This window comes from Syngnathus leptorhynchus, chromosome 16, assembly GCF_054491065.1.
Source record: "Syngnathus leptorhynchus isolate UIUO chromosome 16, UIUO_Slep, whole genome shotgun sequence".
Classification (NCBI taxonomy): Eukaryota; Metazoa; Chordata; class Actinopteri; order Syngnathiformes; family Syngnathidae; genus Syngnathus; species Syngnathus leptorhynchus.
Genome location: NC_141210.1, coordinates 4,999,766 through 5,018,240, shown reverse-complemented (window position 1 = coordinate 5,018,240; position 18,475 = coordinate 4,999,766). Strand labels below are relative to the sequence as shown.

At 46.2% G+C, this 18,475-nt stretch overlaps 1 protein-coding gene across 2 annotated transcripts; it reads left to right on the top strand.

Moving 5' to 3' along the window:
- Positions 1 to 61: 61 nt before the first annotated feature.
- raver1 (ribonucleoprotein, PTB-binding 1) lies at positions 62 to 7,289 on the top strand. Of its 2 annotated transcripts, none has more exons than XM_085934706.1 (14): positions 62 to 483; positions 1,384 to 1,450; positions 1,555 to 2,024; positions 2,557 to 2,748; positions 2,834 to 2,954; positions 3,020 to 3,120; positions 4,038 to 4,116; positions 4,208 to 4,386; positions 4,557 to 4,638; positions 4,709 to 4,845; positions 4,974 to 5,045; positions 5,139 to 5,261; positions 5,467 to 5,532; positions 6,138 to 7,289. In XM_085934706.1, exons 1-14 carry the CDS (start codon positions 103 to 105, stop codon positions 6,282 to 6,284), a joined length of 2,217 nt encoding a protein of 738 aa, XP_085790832.1. In that variant the 5' UTR covers positions 62 to 102; the 3' UTR covers positions 6,285 to 7,289. The 2 variants fall into 2 exon arrangements, with proteins under 2 accessions (XP_085790832.1, XP_085790831.1); XM_085934705.1 differs by having other exon boundaries at positions 4,035 to 4,116.
- Positions 7,290 to 18,475: the final 11,186 nt, after the last annotated feature.

Here is an 18,475-nt window from a genome sequence, read left to right as displayed (position 1 = left end):
GGGTAAGGCTCAAACACAACGTAACCCCACCCACTGACGTCACTTGTTTTGTCCAATCAGAGACGGCGTTGTGTCCATGTGTGTATTGTTTAAACTGCTCAAATGCGACTGGCTTTTCCAGAGCAACTAAAACTTCCAACGAGTCGAGTGATGGCGGCCGTCGTGTCTGTGAGCGCAAACGCCAAAGAAGAGACTACAGACACAGCGCTCGGCTCCATCTCCCGTCCGCTTGACGAAAAGTACGACCTCGCTGCACCCACCGACCGTGAAAAGTGGAGGCCCGGAGAACGGCGGCATCCGGAGCTCGAAGTCGGCGAAGACGTCCCAACACCGGGACACAGCGAGGGTCAGCGGAGGGCCGACGAAGACTGGACACCACTGAGCCCACAAGAGATTCAGCGCCGTTTGGAGAGAACTCGGCGAGAGTTTTACAACCGCAGGAAGATTATCATTAAAAATCTGCCGTCTGACGTCAGCAATCAGGTATGATTAAAACTTTTAGTGATTGAGTGACAGAAGTTGTGACAAGTGTTAACCTAGCCCTGCTATGCTAGTTTTGTTAGCCTTTTGGCCATTAAACTCCACAATAGTTGTTAACGTCAATTAGTAACCCAATTGCCCATATTGAACAGTCTACTCAAAAATTGACGCACTTTACTGTACAAACGAATTACTGTATTTGTAAATTGTGCTTTCAAATCAATATGTTCGTGTTTAACATCATTAAACTCCAGCCGGTCAGTTATCTGTCAAATGCGGCCTGAGCCGCCTGTCAGGCCTCGCGAACGTCCACCCCGGGGATTTAAATTAATTGGACGACTGTCCCAGTCACAATTGCGGCTCAGTCACACATTAAGCTTGTACTTATTCATTCTATGTTGAGCCAAAGTTTAAATTTAATCACATAAACGTGTCTTTCATGCCCCCCCCCCCCCCCAATTATGTTTGGAACGTGCCTGACTCGTGGGGAGCGGTGGGGCCTGCGGGAAATACCATTGTTCAGGAAAAGAGAGGGGGTTTTAGTCGTTGGTGGGGTTTCGAGATGCGAGCTGTGTTCTAACAAAAGGTGGAAGGCGTGTGGACAAAACGCTTCAGAAAGTGCTCGACAGCACTGAACATAGTTTGTGAATGGACAAACGCAGCGTAGAACAATTTTCTGTTCCCAACAAAGACTCTGTCATGGGCCTCGGTACATCCATCTCCTCCCATTCCCAGCGCCCTACAGGTGCACTTTCCTGCTGGTTAGCCACCGATCATAAACAGTAAAGAATACAATTTAGGCTAACATCTCCCGTTAGAATGTAGAAGTATCAACAGATGCGTCGTCAAAATTTGTTATTGTATATTTTTATGAGTAAATGATTTTTTTTCCTCTTATTCCAGGAGGTTCATGAGCTGCTGTGCAACTATGACCTAAAGTACTGCTTTGTAGACAAATACAAGGGCACAGGTGAGTAATGTTCGCCTACCCCCATATTGACAAGCCATGTTTTGTTCAAACTATTATTAGCCCAATTGCCTGACTCACGTTTGATCATTCTTCTCACCCCGCAGCCTTTGTGACGCTGCTCAACGGTGAACAGGCGCAGAGCGCCATCAAGGAGTTTCACCAGCACATGCTCCGCGATCGGGAAATCTCAGTGCAGTTGCAGCCCACCGACGCCCTGCTGTGCATCGCCAACTTGCCGCGCTCCTTCACCCAGCAGCAGTTCGAGGAGCTGGTGCGCCCCTTCGGCAACCTGGAGCGCTGCTTCCTGGTGTACCGGGCGTCCAGCGGCCGCTCCAAGGGCTACGGCTTTGTGGACTACATGAAGAAGGACTCTGCGGCCCGGGCTAAGTCGGAGCTGCTTGGGAAGCAGCTGGGCTCGCGCATGCTCTACGTGCACTGGACCGAAGTGGGCTCGCTAACGTACCCGCTGCTGCACTCCAAGTGTCTCTGTGTGGACCGCCTGCCTCAGAGTGTCGTGACCGCCCAAGACATCTGCAACCTGCTGGTCGACGCTCATCGGCCAGTCTTCTGTCAGGTCAGAGCACAACATTGAGAAGAAACTTCACCACTCCACGGTGACCCGGTCTCTGATCAGAGACATGTTCTAGAAATGTTACAACATGGCATTGTAGTTCATTTGTGCCCACTCTTTTGCGATCTGGGTAGGAGCGCCACCTGCTGCTTTGGCATGCACTTGGTAGCCATTTTTGTGACGGAAAACAAGGGTGCACTTGACCTGATGGAAGAGGATATTGTAATTGTGGGAGGAAAATCCATTAGTCATCTCGCACTGCCGTTCACCTTTAGCCTAGATTGCATTGCTGGTTTCCATGGTGATGACCACCTGACTCTTCCCCAGGTGGTGTCATTCAGCAGATGTTTCTGGAATGACAGTGTCCCTTTAGAGCAGACATATGGTCAACCATTTTCTAGTCTTTTTTTAGTTGTTGTTCTACCAATTGTGGCAAAAAAAAAAAAAACAATTAATTGGTAAATAAGTTCAAGGGGCAGTGCTTGCTTGTTCGTTTTGGTTTTAATTGACCTGTTGTTGGTTTTTTCCTTTGCAGTTGGCCCAAGGACAAGATGGAAGTTTTCGGCGTTTTGCGGTGCTGGAGTTTGCCGCGGCTGACATGGCCGAAGAGGCTCAGCAGCTGTTAGACGGCCGTCTGCTGGGTGGCACGCACATCAGGGCGTCCTTCTGTGCCCCCGGTCCACCCGGGCGGAGCATGCTGGCCGCTTTGATCGCTGCCCAGACTATGGTAAGTGCACCGAGCCCGCTTTTGGGCTGCTGGGTTGACCTCCAGTTTGTTCAGAATGACCATAGGAAATAATCAATCAATACAGTTTGTGAGCAGGGGCAAGGGTCTCCTCCCAGATCCCACCGCCATGCAGATCCTCTCGGGCCTGAACAACCCGGCCGCACTCCAGATGTTGCTCAACCCGTTGTCGCAGGGCCACAAACAAGGTGACGAGCACTTCTTCCTACTTTGTCTCCCTTTGTACCGGCGCACCTGACGTCCTGCCGCGCAGGCCTTCTCGGGGCGGCCCCCGCCATGCCGCTGCTCGCCAACCCGGCCCTCCCCGCCATGCTACTCCAGTTGCTGCTACAAAATCAGGCGAAAGCCCAGCAGGTGCCAACCTCTTTTTTTGGGGGGGGGGTTTTTTTTTTCTTTTCTCCCCTCGCTCTACCCTTAACCACTCGAAGGGGTTGATTCATCCTCATAACGCACTCATCCCCTGCTCTCCTTCCCACTTTGCCATCAGCAAGCCTTTCTGGGAAATCCTCTTCTTTGGGCTCAGGTGCTGTACAGTCTCGAAGGCCCTCTAGTGCCCTGTGTGAGTGCTAATGCTGTTTTTGCGTGACCGTGCGAAGTGCTTTCTCCCTGTTCACACCGTCACGTAACAAAACGAGAACATCCGCTCGTTCACCTGCTGCTTCATTCGGTATGCGTGCGCCATCTAATGAAAACCAAACAAGTCTGCCTTAGATAAGATGAGATAATAACGCTCATTTGAGAGAGAAGTGGCCCATGACGTTTGCTACCAAAGTAAAAAAACAAAACAAGCAACTGTCGTTGTGTAACAGCCCAAAGCTCATCCCTTGGGGAGCAACAGGCAAACAGAAAATAGGGTTCAGTTCACCAGTCTCATTTCGTCATCTCTCTCACATCACTCGACTCTTATATGGAACAGACTGTCACGGCACTCGGGATCTTCTCCGGGACGCACTCTGCTCCATTTTGACAAGGCTCCTCGTCCTCGCGTCGCAGCTCCTCAAGACGTGCCACTCAAGAGAGTTCAACAGAGCAGTCACTTTCCGCCGAGCAATAACGGCTGCAAAAAAATAGCTAGATTTTTTTTGACTTGATGTTTTTTAATTCACGCTCGCATATTTAGTATAGGGTGCTCCAAGGCAACTAAAGGTGGTGAGTATGCAATGGTGTGGTGTTTTTGCACGGCGTGTGAGTTGAGTGCCTTACCACAACTGGACCGCTTGTGACCTTCCCTTGCCGCTCAGCCTCTGCTCTTTTTCTCCATTGCCCAGCAGGCAGGACTCCTGGCGGAGAATCCTCTGGCCCCGCTGCCCGTCCAGCAGGGAATCCATCTGCTCGGAGATCTGCCTCAAGGTCTGACACAGCTCCAATGTCACCCCATGGATTCATTTCCAAAATTAAAACATCTTTTTTTAATTTTTTTTTTTAATTCTACTACACACAGGTGGTGTGGTCTCAGGTCTGGACCCTCTTCCCCTGTTGAAGCCTGCGCCCATGAGCAGAGCCATGGCAAGGGATCAAGAGTCCCCCAGCTTCCCGCAGACTCCCTCCCCGACTCTGCAGGGTCTGTCTGTGCCGCTGCTGGGCGGCATGATGGGACCAGACGGTCTGACGGCGCAGGCGGTGAGACCCCACAGCGCCGCAAGCCGCCAAACTGCACGCCTCGTTTGGCTGCTTAATCTTCTGTAATCCCGTTATGCTTTTGAAATGGCCTCAATTAAAAATAGAAAATAGCCAATGTAGACATTTTAGTCGGGAAGATTAGTCCTGTTAACGTTATTGGGCTTCCCCAGGTCCCCATCCTAGGAGACCCCACCAAAGATGTGACTCCACCCCAGAGTTCCTTTCTCTCTGCCAACAATGGGTTTCCCTCAGGTGAGCGTGGCACGACCATCCGAGCGCTCCTGTCAAGAGATGAGCGTTTCATGTCCGGCGTGTCCTCCAGGAGCCAACTGCAGACCTCACCCGTACAGGAAGAGACCCACGCTAAGCAACGTCTCTAACCAGCACCTCAGCATGCACCCCAGCTACAGCCTGCGCTACCAAGACTCGTACAATGCCGAATATCGTCCTGTCCACCAGGTAAGCGATGTCATGTCTGCTTGTGGCCAACTTCCTTCCTGTAAACGTCTACAGTCGCCATTTTGGAGGTATATTGCAGCCATTGTGATCATGAGTTGAGTTTTTTTCCCCCTGATATTTGCGCTTAGGATCAGTTGCAGCACTTGTACGAGGAGCAGGAGAATCACCACATGGGTGACTTGACAAGCTTCGGACAGCAGGTAAGCTCCACATTTTTAATCATCTGAATGAGATGAAGTGGATGGCACCTTGGCAGCAGTTTGACAACCCCCCTCTGTGTTTGGTTAATGCAGCTCTCGCGTCCGTCAGACTTGGACCAGCGCCACTTTAGTTTGCCGCCCAGTCCGCCCCCGTCCTCGTATTTCAGCTCGGACGCCTCCGCTAATGGCTGCCTGCCTCCCGGCCAGCTCAACAGGGTGAGTCTGAGGCTGATGTCACGTTTTATTTATTTCTTTTTTTAAAGCCTTCTCTTCAATGCTGCACTATTGATTTTTGCTTGTCGGTCTGTGTATGTACATGTGGGGAGGTGGGGGGAGGGGTAGCTAGCTAAAGGCGAAAAATGGTCCCGTTCAATCACCTTTGCAGATGTTTGAGTACTAAAAGTAGTTTATTTCTACTCAGGCGGTGGGCATGCCACCTGTGAGCCACACCTCTGACTACTCTCCAGGACTTGTCAACACAATGAAGGTAATTCCTTTTTACATAAGAAGAACAGAGAGCCTTTGCTACACCTAAAAAAAACAATATAAAGAGTAAAAACATGATTGAATACTTGGAAATTAGGACACCCAGTCACTGGGCATCACAAGCAAGACAGCCTTTTAAATGTGAATTGGCTGCTCTGGGGAGATAATAGTGGAATAGGAAATGTTTACCAAAGAAAATCAGAAACGAACTACGAAAATATGCTTACGGGTTGATAGTAAGATGTCTGTATCGTATGCGTGTCGCGTGTTCATACCAAAAAGTGCCTTAAATGCTATGCCGATTGCAAGGGTGTCCATAGCCGCTCCGATTAGAATTTGAAAATTCAAATGATCAGGATCGTTATCGGACTTGCCGACCAAGAATTGTCGTTCTTAATTGCAGTTGCACCAAAAGTTCCACTCACCCCTTCCAATTTTTCCCAAAAATCTTAAGCACCAACAAAATGGCCAGACCGGGGGCATATTTCCATCTTTGCCGCTTAAACTAAACCCAGAGAGAAAGATGTGATACACTTGGAGCGCCCCCCCCCCCCCAAATTTTCAATTTCATGCCATCAACGCCTACCTTCCCAACCTCTACTTTAGACCCCCATCGGGAGCCACAAGCGCGTCTTCTCCCGCCTCATCCCGTCTCCGGAGCCGAGCCCCGAAGGCGGCTACGTGGGCCAGCACTCCCAGGGCCTGGGAGGCCATTACGCGGACTCCTACCTGAAGCGCAAGCGCATCTTCTAAAAAAAGAAAAGGGAAAAGGCTGTGACAGGGACTGGAAATCCTTCAAATTGCTTCCTGTTGGAATTCCTGGCTGTTGTCCCCCCCCCCAACCCCTTTCTTTTTGGTGTTTGTGTATATATATATGATTTTAGTGTGTTGACAATTTTTTTTTTAATTATTTGTTTTTTAAAATAGCTCTTTAAATTTATTGTTGGAGGCAGTTTAATATGTTTACCCGCAAGGGCAAGTTAAGCTAATCAAGTTTTTTTTTTTTTGTGTGTGGCGTGTAAGCACATAGTTGGATCAGTATTTTAATTGTCTATTATGATGAAGTCCGAATCGGATGTCTTCCACATTACTTTTCAAACAAAGGGAAGCCTTCATTGTCAACGTAGACCACCATTTTATCCTTGCTACCTCCCTCCCCTCCACTCCTTCACCAACACGGCCATCTTTATGGAAATGATAAAAAAAAAAAAAAGTCATCCCAAGCTTGTTTCTTGGCGTTTTCTTGTCCTATGATCAGCACCGGCGGAGTTTTCTTGTTCCCCGTTTTCACTAATTAAGTGGATTTGAAGCACACTGGCCACAATGCCTGCTTTTTCACGTTTTATGTGGTTAAATGGTTCCTCTGGCAGTCCAGTCACTGTTTTATTTTTATTTTTTTAAGACATAATTCAAGTGAAGTTTGATTATGAAGAACCCATTCCCTCCTTGCAAGAAGAAGACTGATTATCCTAAGCCTTGCCGCTGTTGCCGCCGTTGTATTTTTATTTGCTGTGTAAATAGTTTGATCCCTTTCTCTCTCCCCCAAATTGTTTGCCTTCCACGACCAGAATGTGGTCGGGTTGCTTATGAGTGAATTTGCAGCTTATCGTTGTTATTGTTCACAGACCGAAAGACGCGGTCCAACAACTTTTAATGGTCAATCATCTCCATTTACTTGCTCCTCGTAACTCTTCCGTGGTCACCTTTTGTAATTTGTGTTTGTGAGATAGAGAGAAAGTAAATGTTATTTAAACTCGCTCTGCTGTCACTTTATTTTTCGAAGGGCCGTTTAAAAATACATAAAAATATGTAGCCACAATATTTCATTAGTTACCTTGAAAAATATGTGCTGCACAAAAAAATGTAATTTACAGATGTCTGTTGTTGCTATGGCAACTGCAGGTCACCGCCGTGTTGCTGCTAAAGCTGCAAGTTCAAAAAGTAGAATGCTTTTGAAATCAGTGTATTTAAAAAAAAAAACAGGTTAGTGCTATGCTGTAACCTTCACCTTCCACCTGTAGGGGAACCTCCAAAGGGTAATTTACACAAGTACAACACACACTGTGTGTAACAAGTGAGCCAGTGGAAAAAGAGAGGGTGTAACTAAATGCAAGTGAAGCATCTGCACTGTAAAAAAGTCAAGTTTTAATAGCGGCCAAACATCTGCCGCCTGACCCGCACGTTCTGCATAAGGTGCCCTTGCCCCCACCCCCCCCCTTCCATTCATGTGGCACGCTTACCCACCCTGTTATCAGGCGGGAAGCCCGCGGGTGCTTCTAATGGGCCCATTACAGGCGTGTAACAGCGTTGGGGGGTTGGCATGAATATTTAGCAGCTTGTTGTGGATGAGGGAAGAATAATTGCCCTCAATGCTGGTAGCGAGCATAATGAAGAGAGGAAAAAAAAAAAATTGTAAAGTCAGGGGAGAATCAGAGTTTGAATATATGTTGCTTAATTTTTTTTATTTTTTTTATTGGTGAGCTGGTTCCCATCATAAAATTATGCAGCACAATCTGTTCGAAATAATTTTGCTGACTCGAAGTGGCGGACCCATGGGAGTCCGGGAACCTCATTTTGAGTAGCGACCTTAAAACCAAACACAAGTTGCAAAAACGGCCCAAATTTCGTGGCCTCCTTTATCTCTTACCGCATTCCAAACGAGAAAGATTTATTGCGATGCTATGTGTTGGAAACATGAGAAAAGAAAAAAAAAAAGCTAAAAATGTAAGCAAGTGGAGCGCTCGGCTTCTGTTTATAGCAACATTAGTCAGAGCGAAACCGTTCGCTTCCCCTCTCGGTGACAAACACTCCATTAAGCTGCACAGCGTGGAAGGTAGCTAAGACGCGCTCTTTCGCGTTGTTGGACTCCATTTGAATCAAATTTTAATGATCTTACATCTTATTATATGCCAGGAGGCCACAAATAATCTGCTTGAATGATGATGCATCAATTTGCAAACGATAGATAAACTAGGAGCAAAAAAAAAAGCCAAATTGTGACTTTCCCAAAGGTTTTTTTTTTTAAACCTCATTGAATCGGATGACCTTCATTCATTTATAGCACTTATTGAAGTAAAGTAATACCGCCCGCTCGTTTCCTGAATTCCAAATGTCTTTCCGCCGAAGCCGCCGTCTATCCCCGCTTTTCCCGAGAGTAGAAACACAAAGCTAATCCAAAGATTCTCCTCGTCATTTCCACTCTTCCCTCATAAACAGCCTGCTCTATATTAATAGTCTCCACTTGCGCCCTCGTATCCTTGGCTGCCACTTGTCTGGCACCTGATCAGCATCCAATTACGAGTTCATATCAAAACATTCGCTATATGTGTGTGTATGCTATTTTTGGGCGGAAGAGTTGTTTTTCCTCTCCATTTTTCTTCTTTCTCCATATTCACGTGGTGGAACTCGTGCGTGTGGGACGCATCGTGAGGAATCAGTCACTTTGCCCAAATAAAGTCCAGAAATACTAAAACCAAACTGTGAAAATCCGAATTGGGTTTTGCCTTATTCATGTGAATCCTCCTGTTTTATGTCCTTTCTACCACAGTTCTGGTCGAAATCCTTTCGGCCCTAATGCTGTCATAGATTTTCCCGATGTGCATTTGTGCGTGCCGAATCGGGTTTCCTGGTGTCGTGTGTCCGCTAATAGTTTGCAGGGACTGTAGACGAAACGACCGTGCGGTCACTCAGACTCTGGCCTCCCTTCTCGGGTTGCTTTTTTTTTTTTTTTCATCCCGGCCATGCCATTAGCGTGACTTTCTCGGAGCCTGGGAAGTTCTGAAATCGAGTTTAGCGGTGTCGCCGACAGTCCGACGGGACTTTCTAGTCCCCCGAGCGGGCCTCGTCTCGATGTCAGTGGTGGAAACCCTCCGGTCCAATATGCAATCTCTCCACAGGAAATTTCTGTCACTCCTTTGTAACCTTTTCCACATGCCGGCTGCCACGTTAGACTCTGACCCCCCCCCCTCCTCCTCCTCATTTTTTCACCTTCTCTCCATGACGTGCATGCACTCATGGTTGACAATGAGGCGCTCTGAAGTGGCCACGCCATCCCTAGGCGCAAGCTGTCAACTCAGACTTTGGAAAAAAAAAAAAAATCGCTCCTCCACCTTTTCTCTGCGCAGTCAAGCAGAGCAGCATGAACGTTGGATTTGCTCTCCTCTGGCCCAGATGTCATCCATTCCCAACATTCCTCATCACGGCATTTTGCTAAAGACACTCGAGCTTCTCCAAGGCCAAAATGCACAAATTGTCCACTTGAAGACTTATTTAACGTCGCGTCCGCTCAGGCTAAAATAAATCTGACATACACATGCATTATTCATAGTCATGCAGTGGAAGGTTGACTGGAGGGCAGCTGAACTTGCAGGTCCTCCCCAAGACCCCCCTTCCCCGGCCAAGCCGTGACTCACACGATTGAGTTGAATCTCTGCAGATATTATTCATAACGTTGCGGACAGTACGGCTCCACAAATACGGGGGCCGCTTGACATTTCAATTATTGCTGGCCCACGTGAGCGTATAACGCGTACCCGAGACATTTTGAAGGCCGTAAAGCAAGATGAAGGCTTACGGGAGCCTTCAGTGACTCTAATCTTTCAGAGCTGATGGAAATGTTGTGCGCACAGAAGATGGTTCCACTTGAACTTCATCGTTATAATTGTATAAAACAATGAAATGAATAATTGAATCAAATTATATTTCAGAATTATATAATTGTAACAAATCAATGAAATAAGTTACTGAAATGAAAAATGTAAAATAAATTAATGAGAGTACAACTTTGACTTGAAAGAAATTCATACTAAAGTTGAAAATAACTTGCAATTAAATAGAAAAATACAAATAAAATTAAATACATGAAATACAAATCAAAATAAATCATTAAAACGAACAATGAATGTGCGGCCGCCGATGGATAAATCAGTAGACGATTAGGCTATGATGATGCTTTACCCCCAACTATTTGTTTAAAAAACAAAAGTATTCCAGCAAATGTAATCGAGGCTCTACGTACATATTTGGGTACATAACGCAAATTATTTTCCTCTTTTCCCCTAATGACGCCGTTTTTCTTTCGACTGACATCCAAATGGCGTTGTATTGACGCTTCTGTTGGCTTGAGCAGCAAATAAATAGGAATAATGATTTAATTTCACATGGCGGATGGGGCAAATGAGAAGAACGAGAGGGGAACGATCCTTCAGAGTGTCGTTTGTTAGCTGAGGACATTAATTAAAATATGGAGGCACCCGGGATGTAATGGTCATTACACGCTACAAGGCTCCTTTGTTGCTCTGTGTTGTGTTTCGGGTAAAAAAACAAAACAAACATTTATTTTCACCTGTCATGGAAGAAAAATAGAGGAACAAGACAGAAATGGTACTTAATACATTGTAAAAAAGCTCCATTATTATGTCAGTTCTTCTTTGTGTGTCTGTCTGTATTTTACTGCCCCCAAGTGGCCAACGCATGCATATCAGTAGGAGCAGTGCAATGTCCGTTGAATTGAAGCAATGATAATTTGGCTTCTATTTTGTTCCGTTGTGTCGTTACCATTACCGTTTGTTTTTTGTAAAATATATTTGCTACTTTTCCCATATAAAGCAAAATAATGGCATTAAAATCATAACTTAAACTACCTAAATTAGAAATAGCACACATTAGTGTTCGTATATCTTGTCAGCCAGGATGTCTAACTGTTCAATAGTTCTGACGTAAGAGTAAGCCCCACCCTCATCAATCAATCAGTCTATCAAATAATCAATCAAGGGTCAGACTGAGCCCTTCAAGATTACAATTTACTTGTTTTCAAAAGTAAGATTGCTTTACAATATTACAAGTAATAAGTTACTTATGTTTAAGTTACTTTTTTAGTTATTACTCAGATAGTGCGAGTACGCACAAAATCAAAAGCCAATTTAGGCTCAAAAACATATCTGGTCCATTTAGCCCCATTCTTGAAAATTTGAGAAAAAAAACTTAAATGGTTGTCCTTCGTCACAATGACTTTGAGTTTCATTCCCCCCTCCCCCTCCCAAGAGAACCGAAAAGCAGAAAAAAAAAATGACAGAAGTGATTTTCTCCGATGTATACTTTTGGATGTCATGGTGTCTGCGCGAAGGAAGGGGTGGAGGCTACAACCACAATGGATGAGCACATAAAATGTTGAGCTGACAAATCATGGAGGAGAACAGTCAAGCGACCAACCACCACGAAAGCCAGCAGACAGACAGAGCGAGAGAAAGAGAGAGAGGGGGGGCGAGGGAGGGAGGGAGAAAGGCAAGAGGAAGCCAATACAGTCGGAGAACTCCAGCAGTGAGGATGAGGACGTGGGAGTGATGGAACCATACTGAAGAAGAACCTCCTTTTTTTTTTAAAACTCCCAATCGGGTTGGATGTGAAGAAAAAAGGGGATCCCGGATGGTCAAGACGAAGAGTGTGGATGAAAGCGCGTTTATCTCCATGGAGGAATCTCGGGAGGCTTCCCCGCACCATCGGGGCGCATCCAGCGGCTCCGCGTCGTAGCTCGCTGGGGATTTGTTGGAATTTCTTTGGAAGAGCAATAACGCTGCAAACCCCTCTGGCGAGCTTCTCCAATAAGTGGGCTCGGGAAAGAAAAGCAATACGTTCTCCTCAAACAAACACACTCCCGCCGGTGCGCCATGAAGCAAGAGGAGGCGTCAAAGTTCAGGAGAAGCGGCTTCTCCTCACTCGAATGCTGGACCAAGCGAATGATGTGAGATGAAATTGAGCATCATGAGATTAATCCGATCGATGGTGAATTTTGGATGATTTGGACTCTGGACGCCACATGAGCACTGTGATTTCTTATTCATGTTCTGTAGTCATGTGTGGACTTTGCACTCAAGTGCTGCGGACATGAGAGATACAAAAAGAGCCATATTAGATTCTTTTAGTTCCTAAATCAAATCGTTTTCTTGCGATTTCCTCTATATTTGATTCATGATGGAAGCGCCCACGCCGTGCTCCAAGAAGAGCCTGTCCCTCTCGTTACCGGTGCCCCGCGAAGGACAGGCGACCCTCAAGCCTCCCCAGCACCTCTGGAGGCAACCGCGCACCCCCATCAAGATCAAGCACCGCGGCTACTCCGACACGGACCGCCACCATCACCAGCGGCACATGGAGCGCTCGGACGCCGTGGACACCAGCGACCGACCCGGTCTTAAGAAGTCGCGCATGTCCTGGCCCTCGTCCTTCCACGGAACCACGCACGCGTCCATTGGGAATTGCGTGGCCACTCGACGGTAAGGGAGAAGGCAGTGTGTGGGGTGTGCCTCGCCAGACATCCCAATGATTGCCTGCCAAGCGTATGCGTAAAACGAGAGGAAGGGGGTGGAAGGAGAAGCGGAGAGAGAGTGGTGGTGGGGGACTGATTTTTTTTGTGTGTGTGGAAATAACGCTGTTATCCGACGTGAGGCGGTTTTGTGTGCGGAGGCAGTGGGACGTGTGGGTTTATTTTATTATTTTTTTTTTTTCATGTTTTTGGAATGCTGATGCGTAATAGTGTCTGAGTTGTCAGGTGAGATCCGCCCACTCGAAAGAAAGCAAATGCAAAAATCAGTACTACAATATTTCAGTGGTCATAAATCCATCCTGAGCTTTTTTTTTTTGTCGAAAATCTCCTGTCAAGAGTTTTTGCAGTCTTTGCGAAATGCCCTTATATGCCATATGATGTCGCCAAAGCCTTGTCTCATTAGGAAAGTAGTTTATTTCAAATAAGTATGTTGAAGTGCTACATCTTTAAGGATGGATTTACGGGTCACAGTTAGCGGGATGTTTACTGGTTCAACTATTAAGGAAGATAATTACACTTTTTAATGGATGTTAATTACTCTTCTGTTTTGGCTAATGGTTGTGGGTTTTTTGCCTCTTAAACTGCTTTGCAGAAATCTCTGGAATATCGATCATTGGAGGCATTTTAAATTGTGACAGGTGTGTGCTGAATCCAGTTTAACTTGATCTTGCATGTGTTGGATTCGGTCTGAACGACCGGGCCACATTCCATTGATGAGAGGGTGTGCACACTTATGCAAGCGCATCCCTGTGGTTGTTTATTGTTTTCTAATTGAGTTTTGTAGGTTGTTGGCCACATTAAAGGTGAACAAACGTTTTGAAATGATTATAAAAACCACAGAACCCAGAAGTGGGGTGTGTAGACTTTTTATAACCATTGTATCAGAAGACAGTTTCTAGTTGCCGTCAACTGCTTTGGTGGCGTTTCCTTGCACTTTGCCGAGTCGTGGGCCTAATATCTCCCAGAGTTTTGGAGGGCGGCGGCGCGTGAACGTTTTTCAGCTGCGTTCCGAGCCGACCGGACAATCCCTCGGTTGCGGTAGTGCGGATGTGACTAAGTTCGGCGACCTTTGTTTCATCAATGTGTCACACGGCGGCTAACCTCGCTTCGGAGGCACTGGGCAAAAAAATGCCGTAGCAAGCCACACGACCCCCCCCCCCCCCCCCCAAAAAAAAAAAAACAAAGTCAGCTCACAAAACACATAGATGGAATTACGCAATGTGTTAATCAAGTCGATTAGATTAGCCGCATTTCATCAAGTGTGAGTCATGGAACAATGCGGTTTTTGATACGATTACTTGGCGCTCACACCACGGAAGCTCCATTTATCCTTGTGATAGCTGCAGCTGCTTCATTTTGGCCCGGTGGATGAAAACTTGCGCTTGGTTGACTGTAAAAGCTTACATCATCGCACCTTTCGGCCTCCCATTAATGTGACGCTAACCTTCAAGCGTCTGCTTTTGTTCCTTTGACTTAGTCATGAATCTGTTTTTGGAAAAAAAAAAAAAAAAAAAACGATTTCAAAAAGAAAATTTGGTCCTCAATATAAATAAACACCAGTTGTACCGGACAGAGATGAGACATCACAGCTCCTCAGCAGTAATATTATTTCTCCTGTGCAGAGGATAAAGAATATATGTGTTTGTGGATCATTATATTTTTAATTTAACTGCTATACAGGAACGAATTATGAGTTTGGATTGTGGATCGGGTGGTCTGAGTGTGCCAATGTATAGAAACTTGATTGTGCTCTTTCATAAAACCAAATGTACTGCACCTGACGTGTCCAGTCGGACCAAGCATGGCTTGGATTGCCCACCCCCCTCCCAAAAACAGCAATTAAAAGCGGTTATGTAGAAAAAAAATTTAAGAGCTCATCTCAAAGGGCACTGTAGAAGGTTGGCTTTTCTGGAAAATAGTCATAAAAATAGCCGAGAGAAAATAGATGCTTTAAAAATAGCCACGGCCTTCGTCTCCATCCTTCCAGCTTGCTCCCTCCTCTGAGCCAGCAATAACAAATTTCCCGACAGGGTCCCCAAAGGGCCGTTAATGTCCATCTCCCTTCTCCGTCGTTCTTATTTGTGTTTTTGCTTATTTCTCCGCAACGCCGGAATGTTCCTCGCGGCAGGAGGCAGATTGATGGAAGAGGCCGATTTGCGTCGGGGTGGTCCTGGGGACAGGCTCCAGGGTGGTCCAATCTACCACCCGCCGGGTCCGAGCCCCCCCCCCCCCCCCCCAGGCTTTCTCCTTATGTAGGCGGCTCACGGTGTGAGCGATGGAGATAATTTGATTCGTACAAGCGCACTAAAGTGACTCGCTTGGCGTGTGTTTGCGTGGGTGTTTGTGCTGTAGGAATGGAAGCTGGCAGATGAGTGTTGTAGTGCTGACACTCGGTGTGTGTGTGTGTGTGTGTGTGTGTGTGTGTGTGTGTGTGTGTGTGTTTACGAGTGGGCCGCACACAGGTTAGTGTCTGACCCTCATCCCGTATGGACCGCCATGCGCTTTTGTTTTATCTCTTCTTTTTTTTTTAATGCCCATATCAGAGGGAGCCCAAAGGAATTTTCGTCGCGTTTAAGCGCCGCTATTCATTCTTTTTTTCCCCCACATATTACAATAAGCGTCTAAGCTGCCTCTCCCCTCATGTCCGCAGAGCGCTGGAAGCCACATGCCTCATCTCTTTATCGGGAACGTCGCGCATCCGCCAGTTCTGCCCTCATAGCTCAAGGCGAACTGCGTTGGAGAAGCAAGCTCCGTGCAAGTCTGCTGGCACTTGTGCTTCAATGGCGTTCAGCCTTCGGGGAATGCGGTGTCATGTCGGAGATATGGCGGTAGACAGGCGGGAGAATTGTTAAAAAAAAAAAAAAAAAAAAAAAAGGACAGTTTTGGTCTTAGAATAAGATTTATAGAGCAAGGAGAAAAAGGATTATATATTTGACACTTTTTGTCCTTTTTAAGCTAAAATGGCATTGGAAGCAGCTCATCAATGCTATTTAGCGTCAGCATTAAGCTCACGTACCAAAAGGCTAAGCCATTTCTTTAAAATTCACAAAGCGTCTTTTTTTTTTATTTGACTGGGAAATTCAACTGGGCGTGACATTACACAGCTTGAAGCCTTCGTTTTGAAGAATGGTTCACTAATTATATCTGGCAAACTGCTGCTTGTCAAGTCGGTTGACTCACTGCCACCGTACAAACGATTGGAACCAGAAGTGAACAAATTCCTTTTAGTCAATTCACAAAAAAAATAAAAAATGGAGATGCCTGAATACGCGTTTTGAACAATAGGAAAGGAAAATGTGGCTCGGAGTGTGACTTCACCATTGATGAGTCTGAGTGTCTTGTCACCCCCGCAAATGTGTCGAAGGATTGTTCTCGCATTACCTCAAGAGCAAACTTGATCGAGTGAGTGCGTGTCGAGAGGAAGTTAATTGCTCCTAAATTAGTCAGCTGCTGATCGACCCGACGGACGACCTCATTGTCGCGCACAATGAAGTTCGTTCAGTCACTCGGTCCGAGTCGGTCGAGACCTCATCTAGAGCTCGAGTCAATCAATCACCTTGAGAGGCGCTGATGGAATAGTTTGGGACAAGGCTGAAGAGACAAACCAGAGATAAACAAGTGGGATGGTTTGTTTTGTTTTTGGTAGGGAGGAAATGTGTGTGGTTGTAGAAATAATCGTTTTTAAATTCTCTGCATTTATAACAACTAAATACCGCCATTCGAACCTTTGACAAAATGGCCGTCCTGCTGCACGTCTTCTTCCGTTTTCCCCTGCGGCGTCTTTTGTTCGACACTCTTGCCTGAATATGCTAATACAAGCGCATCAGTCACCGTGTCCCATGGCCGTTTTGCCGCGGGAACTTCCAAAGGGAAGCGTCAATGACTGACGGTAAACCTAAGTCTTTCCCCGCCATTCTGTTGCCATGGTTACTTCCTATTTTTCTGTACTTGTAGAATGGATCTCATTTACCCCCCCCCCCCCCCCTCTCCCTCCCTCCAAAACAAAAAAACAAAAGTGATGGCTTGGAAGGCGTTTAGTTGCCTCATTCATCAGCGTGTCCCAGTCGAGCGTCCTCGTAAGTTTGCCGGCTTGTAAAAGAAAATCGTAATCATTCGCCCAGGTCTTACAAAGCAACATCTTCTTGCTTAAAGAAGATAAATGGTGCAGTTTTATCAAAATACCCAATTGATCAAAAGAAAATCCTGCTGCCTTGAGATGAGAGTTTAATTCGTTCTACGACCCAAGCACGCCAGTCCATTTTCCAAATATCCATTTCCCGTAAAATGGCCTCTTTAATCATGGCGCCAAAGCGCTACTTGCATCCTTGACTAAAAATGAAAACGCAGCAAGTCTCTACAGTGAAGCTGCTCTTTGCCTGCCTCACGGGCCAGCTGCCATCATCATTTAGCTCATAATGAGCTACAGTTAATTAGCTCGAGCGTGGCATTTTGTTGTTGATTTATACTTTAATCGACGCAGAGGAGCGCGAATCTCACTGAGAGAGTGTTTCAGGAAAACCACCTCGGCAAATACAAGTCATTTGTGACCGGGCGACCATCTGTTGACGCTGCCGAGTGCACGGCGCGAATTCCCGCTTTGCGCTAATTAGCTTACGCGGGACCGGGAATTCGGCGCTCTGGCACATGGCAGTGACGCCAGGCGCGAGCGGGTTGTTTGTCGACCGGGGAGGCGCACGGCTGGCGTCCAAGGTCCGTCTTTTGTGTTTGCTCTCGGCTCATTGAGCTCGCCTCGCATGGGATGCCACCCGTGACCACTGAGCTCAGCTGGTGATGCTCTTTGTAGCTGCTCATAAATCTGCTACACGCAGTATGTAAAACTGAAAGTAAATGTTAGCCATTAGCGACAACTCTAAACTGTTCTCCGTTTGGCTAACTTATGTAGCTACCGTACTTTCCGGTCTATAAGGCGCACAGGACTATAAGGCGCACCTTCAATGAATGGCCCATTTTAAAACTTGGTCCTTATAAAAGGCGCACCGGACTATAGCGCACCATTCATACATCATGTCAGATTTTTAATCCAAATCAAATCATTCTCCATTTTATCTTTTTTATTTCAACTTCAGACGCAACAAATCACTTTATAATCACACAATAATGATCCATCTTCTTTTTGATTCATGATTCATAGTCTTCAGCGGGCCTCTTATGATTGATTTTATGACACAATGCTTCGGGACAGTTTAAATTTAGGAATTTGGTCCATATATAAGGCGCACTGGACTATAAGGCGCACTGTCGGCTTTTGAGAAAGGTTTAGGTTTTTAAGTGCGCCTTATAGTCCGGAAAATACGGTACCTTTCTAACCCCTCGAGTTAATATTCCAAAACTGAACATAAACGTTAGCCATTAGCCTCTGCGACAACTCTAAACCGTTCTCTGTTTGGCTAACTTAGAAACCTTTCCAACCTCTCTAGCGAATACTCCAAAACTAGACTCGACTCTTTTTGCGCCGTTATCCGACAGAGTTGCCCGTAAGACTCTCCAGAGCAGAATATATTCACCCCACCATGTCCAGACTGCAATTTCAGTTACCACCGACTAATTTAACCATATCGACCGAAGCGAATTAAGAATTAGGTGACCCACAAAGGATTTACCCGGT

Excerpts from the sequence above, each read along its gene's own strand:
- raver1 (XM_085934705.1), top strand. The coding sequence starts at position 103 with ATGCGACTGGCTTTTCCAGAGCAACTAAAACTTCCAACGAGTCGAGTG. Across the intron at positions 1,451-1,554 it reads AGACAAATACAAGGGCACAG|CCTTTGTGACGCTGCTCAAC; the intron begins GTGAGTAATGTT and ends CTCACCCCGCAG. Across the intron at positions 5,046-5,138 it reads TGACAAGCTTCGGACAGCAG|CTCTCGCGTCCGTCAGACTT; the intron begins GTAAGCTCCACA and ends TGGTTAATGCAG.